Raw genomic sequence first — 6,297 nt, 5'->3', positions numbered from 1 at the left:
GATATTTGACCTCGATGAGCAAACACGTTTTTTTCTCTCCAAAACATAGTTGTATTTAAATCAGTCTTTTTAAGTCAGCTTTAAAATGTAACTACCACACTATTCCACTTAAGTTCCTGCTAATCAATATCGAAAAATTAAAGGTCACTTCCTTTTAAAATTAAATTATGTTAGCCCAAATCCAGCCATTTATGGTTCCAATTTGTATTCATAAGCACAGATGCCGCATATGTTACTTAACAGGCTACATGGGCTGAAATACACAAATTAGCCTTAAAACAATTTGATCATTATCCACACAGACTCTACTTTCCTTTTCATAAAGCCAACACACTTTTTACCAAATAGAACAAGCACTGTAAAGGAAGAGGATCAAAAAGACTTGCTAAAGTTTTTTTGGAAACTGTTTTCTGCAAATTTTCAATACATGAACCACCAACTATTAGCTCTAATCTGATAGAATTTACACAAACCCAAGAGACAAAGGTAAAAGTTTTAACTTTATTATGTTGTTTTTAGAACCATGAGAATGGTTTGAGACAAAAAGGGTAAATGCAAATAAAAATCCAATCAGGTTTTTTTTTTCTCCATTCAAAATGTTGTTCTCATTGGTAGTAGTGACATTAAATTCAGATGATTTGGAACGATCCCTTCAAATCAGTGATCCGGTCAGACACCAACGCTGTGTTTCTTAGAGAGGGCGAGCACCCTGCTTCTCTCTCATCCAGGCGTGGATTCTCTCCTTCAGTTCAGGCACTGCATAGAAGCACAAATAAAAAAAGAACAGACTAAGAAGTGCAAACTGGAGAAAATGCATTTATTCACAAATAACTCAGCAAAAAGAAAAAAATAGCCATCTTAATGCTGTTACCTGACTCCAGCATGCTCTCTGTGAGGGGCTGTCTGTTGAAGGGGTCAGTGGGGGAGTTCAGCAGGTGGCGCAAGATGATGGATCTGTCCATAATGTTCCCCGAGGGCAGCATCACAGGGTCAGTCATCAGTGTGTCCATCAGAGGGTCTGAGATAAAAGTTTAATGTAGAATGGTGAAAAAAACAGCAATAGACATTTACTTGGAACATAATTCTATTTTAATTCTAAAAATCAAATACATATATACTAATGTCCAGCTTAATGCCTCCATTTGTTCAACTCAACACCCTATTTTTTTATTGGGAGTGGTGTCCTAATGGTTAGAGCAGTGCACTTGTGCTCTAAGAAGGTTTTCAAGTATCCGGTTTGATCCCCAAAGCCTGCACGCTGGGTCCCTGAGCAAGACCTTTAATCCCGGATTACTCCCAAGGCGCCGCACAGTGGCAGCCCACTGCTCCCCAAAGGGATTAGTTAAAATGCAGAAGTGAATTTCTCCATTGTGAGATGATGTTCCATAATATTATTTTCCACAATTTAAAATTGCAAGATGATGCATGAAGTTTAGAATCTGACAAAATGTCAGGCAAATTTTTTTACGCTAAATAAGGAAACAGAACATGCAAAATAAACTTTAAATATAGTTTGATTTAAAACACGTTTAGGAAAAAAAAAGAGATGAAGTGTAAATCAATAAAACTCTTGGTCTTAACAGCAAAAAAGGTGCATATTTTATATGACAGTAATATTACTCCACATGGAAAAACAAATTACCCTGATATCCAATAAAAAACGATGGTTGTTTTAAATTAAGTTGTCCCCTATATATTAAAATGTCACAGAGTTGTTAATGTGGGTCTTGCGGGTAAAAATAAAACCCCTCTGCATGATATTATAACCACGAAGACAGCTGATACTCCTGCCTCCTGGATGGCACACTCCTATCAACTGTGGTGGGACGGCTGACATATCTGGGAATCAAAGGAGGTATGCAGACCACATTCTCTTTGTGGATTATATTAAGTCTGTGGTCACAGGATAGCATTGCTCTAAGCTGTCTATATGATCTGCATGAGCTGCCAAAATCTACTGCAAATGTTTGGAATCCAATGAAGACCCTCTCTATCAGGGACTGACCTGGGGGTCACGCTGAGGTGGCTGTTTTCCCTCAGGGCAAAGGTTCAGTAGTGCATTGAATATAGATTAGGATTCCAGAGTTATCTTACTCCCCATTTACGCAGCATATAAACCCACTGCGTATTCAGGTTTGAATTCCCAAAATACAAGAGCTGCTTTCAGATTTTTCTAAATGTCCCTGTCAGATCATAAGTCTCATTAAAATAGCTCTCATTCCATACAGGTGGCTTTAAAATTGTGCAGTCCCTAAAATATGAATATATGACCTCATCGGTTAGGTTTAAAATGCTCTTCCTCTCACTGCCTATGATTTATAATCTTAGGGTTCAAATTGATACATTCATTATTGCTCAGAATTAAATTTTGACTATCAATTTCATTAAAAGTCTTATGATAATAGCGTCTTTTATATTTTGGAACAATGACATATGAAACTGGGATTTAAAAACGGCCCCAATCATGAGGTTCGTATGACGTCTACAATAATAGAGTGATGGCATATTTGCTCTCAGTCTAAGAAAGTATCTTGAAAATGTACGTGTCAAATTAGATGCATCTCTCACGTTACCTTGAATCCACTGATTCGCTGATCACCCCCTTGTGACCACCCCCCCTCAGAAATGACAATGCTTATAAAACTAAGGTTATATCAGATTCTACTTTTTAACTTCCAGTAACGGTGTTCACCTTCATTTTTTGTTTTGTTTTTAACAAGCACTAGGAGCAATTAGAAGGAGAAACATAACGTCTGTGCTAAGTGTGAGGTTACATAGCATAAAGTCTAAGAGTGCAGTTCTACTTTTACTTTGCAGCCACTATTAAACCCCTAAATATTAGCCATGTCGACACACAAACCTTTGAACTCATCGGGTGCGTCACTGTAGTCCATCTCTGACTGAGAGTTTCTAGCGACTATTTCTTCCACCTTCTCGGACAGCAACTTGAATTTCTCAATGGCGATGGAGGACTTAATACCGGCCTTTCGCATCTTGGAAATCACCTCCTCGAAAAGTTCACGGCTGTATGATCGCTGCAGAGATAAATAAAAAACATCCACAACAAAACATTGATAATTTTAGTAAAACAGGTTAAAGCTGTAACAACTCCAAGCTTTGGGATTGTAAAACTTTTAATTCAGTGTTTGATGACAGGTAATGCAGTCCGGGCCAACCTGGTCATCTGCGATTGCTTTAGCAAAGCGGGCACAGTCTAGTTGAAGGTAGATGTCAGTCAGTTGGTCTAGGAGCTTCTTGGGCTCAAAGCCATATTTCTCTGGGTTCTCCACCTTTAGGTCCCGACACTTGGGCCCACAGAGCTGCTGAAGGTTAAAGTTCAGCATAGCAGCTAAACGAGGTCCGAGCTCCTGTGTGAAGGAAGGGAACAGCTCTGAAAAGTGATGTTAAATTACTAAAAAAAAGGTTAGTTCATTTTTATTGAACTGGGTGCGCGAGGTGCATCTTGTCAAACATGCCGTGGAAAGAGAGACACTCACAGGCCTGAGGAAAGGCTTCTGAACCTGCTTGGTTAGGATGTGGAACATTTCAACCGTTTCTGTAGCCAGTGCCAGATAGGAGCGAGACACTCGCTCATCCTGGGTCAGCTGGGACTGCCGGCTCTGCTGCTGCTCCTGAAAGTAGGATGAGAGTTGATCAAACAAACTGTTCCATACCCTTCCATCCACACCCATGCCATGTTTTGAAAAGCCGTCTTTACTCTTCTTGATTTAAAAAAAAAATTATAAAAAAAAAATAGAGCAGAGCACATACTCTGGGCAGCTGATCCCACTGCTCCTTATTCTTCATCTCCTCCTGAACCTCATGGATACGTTTCAGAGATTCAAGGCTCTCATCTAACAGGAAGGTGGTGTCATTAATCAGCATGTTAATGTAGCGAACAAACTGCTTTCCAGAGCTGGTGGAGGGGAGACACAAAACAAAAGATCTAGTTAGTTTGGAAACCCCTAAAAATGTCACAAAATTAGATATCAACTTAGTTCTTAAATTTAGAATTAAAGTGTTCATTTTACTCACTTGAACTCCTCCATGAAGGTGCCATGGTGGGCAATGTTCTGCCAGAGGCTCTTGAAGATGGTACTGATGTGGTACCGTATAGTGAACTTATCATAGAACTCGCTGGTAGCACCAGTGTGCTCAACATCTGGAGAGAAAAATTCAAGTATTGTGTGAAATAATACAGAGAAACAACTTTTCTTGAATTGTAACTCGATTTAAAGGATTTTTAATTTTAAGTTCTCCTCATTTAACACTATGGAATAGTCAGCAGAAGAGCTATTGCAGCAAAGCTTATTCACTCAAGAAGATCTAAAGAAGATCTTAAAATTAAGATGTTTGGTGATCTTTGCAAAAGAGGAATTCACTTAAGCCATTGAGTCGAAGTCTTTTTTCCCCCAGGTGTTACATAATGTGCATTTTTAGCCTGTATGCAGGAAATTTCATTACTATCAACAGATCATCTAATATTTTTCTATTCCGAGCTGAAGAAAACATGATTCTCTGAAGCAATTATTGAGGGCAGAAAAAAATTGCTTTTTTATTATCAGTAAGCAGTTTAAAATTAAGTCATAGGAAAGAGAGGGGTGTAACAACCCATTCAAAAACAGCTGCATCCAGAGGTCCCTTTCAAGAAGCAGGTTTCTCAATACGTGTACTTGTGCATTCTCATGTGCTCTTGTACTCGTGAAACGTCATCAGCCTCAGCCCTAGTACTGTTCCAATTCACAAGAGCAAGAAGTCCTAGAACGGACAAAGTCCCCGGATGTTGTTCTCACCCCTCCCTATTTACCGGGTATGCATCAGAGCAGACTTATCTGTTCTTGAGAAAAATAACAGCTGTCCCAGTATGCACTGTGGCAGCAGCAGCTTCCAGTGGAGTGCTCACAGAGCTCTGAGTTTTAAGTTAAGTTCTCTTTTCTGTTGCCGTTGTTCAATAAAGTTACGTTTTGAGATCATCTGAGAGTTGAGAGGGCCATGGCAACGAGTGGACCTCCGAGGATAACAGCAGCCAGGGCTAACCCCAGCCCGTCTGCAGCAGCTCTCTCTCTGCATAGCCATGTGTGAAGTACCGCTGGCTTTCATGGTGAGTTTTGTTTTATCTGGCAAAATTATAATTTGATTTGTTTGTCTGACTGTGTGAATTATTATTCCCCCAATAAATGTAAAAGGTAAGAATTTATTATTATCTAGAGACTATTAATAACAGGAGGTCAAACCCAGTTCCAGACTAGCCGAGCGTTTGGTGACATGAGTACGTTTGTTCCAATTGACCCATATATATGCTGCGTGCTCCCGTTCTCCCGTTTTCCCCAAGTCCATACTTTCCTTGTTCTTTTGAAGAACATACTTGGCGAGGACACAAGTCCATACTCGCATTCTTGAGAAATTGAGAAACGGCCTCTGACTTTTCCGTTTCACAAAGAGAATTTAGTCAACCTCTGTTTCAGTCCCCGTAGTAACATTCTTCCCAGAGCTAACCTGGTTGGGAGCAGAGCGTCCTCTGTCTCCACTCTCCTTACAGCCAATCACGTTAAACAAAAATAGATTCATTAATTGCCCGGGGGAAAAGGAATTACTTTAGGATTAGGATTCACTCAATGATAACAACCCAATGAGCCTACTGGCACAATGTGAAGCCATTCTATGGGACTGATAGCCGCTTATAACGGCCTAATTATTGAGACGATAACATCCGAAGCGCGGCTGCAAACAGCCACTTAGTATTTCACCTATATAGATACCTCCAACTACTACCATTCAAGAAATAACCCTGTAATATTATTGCAGTCACAACAGTCTATGGCAAACTGTTTTGATATGTACTAGTTTTACTGAATATGTATTCCTGAAGTCTGAAAAAAACAAATTTTCTAAACGATCATTTCAAACAAAATGACATTGGCCACATCTAGAATAAACTATTTGGATTTCTACAAATTAATTTCAGATCTCCATATTCCTAATATTAATGGTCACCATTTGTATTACGGTATTTTAACTATGAAAAAATGTTTTTCAGATATACATTTTCAGTCAAGCTGATAAATGTAAGAACGGCCGATTAAAATGTGTCAACATTTCTATATATATATATAAAACTTTATTCTTAATAGTATAATTTAGTTTTTTTAATTACTAAAATTCAGTTTCTGCTACAAAAATGTAATTTATAAAATATATTACAGTTAGGTCTAGGAGTGCTATTTCGATCAGGAAGAATGTTATTTTAGTGATTTACCAATGGAACAAAAGAGAGGAGTGCTTTTAATAAATGTAAAA

At 38.7% G+C, this 6,297-nt stretch overlaps 1 protein-coding gene across 3 annotated transcripts in view; it reads right to left on the bottom strand.

The window, feature by feature from the left end:
- Positions 1-481: 481 nt before the first annotated feature.
- Positions 482-6,297, bottom strand: part of ube4b (ubiquitination factor E4B) — a 24,022-nt gene continuing 18,206 nt past the window's right edge. For all 3 annotated transcript variants that reach the window (XM_015378169.1, XM_015378170.1, XM_015378171.1), the window contains 7 exons: positions 4,036-4,162; positions 3,772-3,916; positions 3,498-3,632; positions 3,177-3,368; positions 2,861-3,035; positions 872-1,018; positions 482-756 (listed from right to left, as the gene is read on the bottom strand). In XM_015378169.1, coding sequence (XP_015233655.1) covers positions 692-756; positions 872-1,018; positions 2,861-3,035; positions 3,177-3,368; positions 3,498-3,632; positions 3,772-3,916; positions 4,036-4,162 — 986 coding nt within the window. In that variant the 3' untranslated portion in view covers positions 482-691. The remainder of the gene's footprint in view (positions 757-871; positions 1,019-2,860; positions 3,036-3,176; positions 3,369-3,497; positions 3,633-3,771; positions 3,917-4,035; positions 4,163-6,297) is intronic.

This window comes from Cyprinodon variegatus, unplaced genomic scaffold, assembly GCF_000732505.1.
Source record: "Cyprinodon variegatus isolate N-32 unplaced genomic scaffold, C_variegatus-1.0 Scaffold165, whole genome shotgun sequence".
Classification (NCBI taxonomy): Eukaryota; Metazoa; Chordata; class Actinopteri; order Cyprinodontiformes; family Cyprinodontidae; genus Cyprinodon; species Cyprinodon variegatus.
Note: the sequence above shows the minus strand (reverse complement) of the source record. Positions and strands in the feature narration are given on the sequence as shown.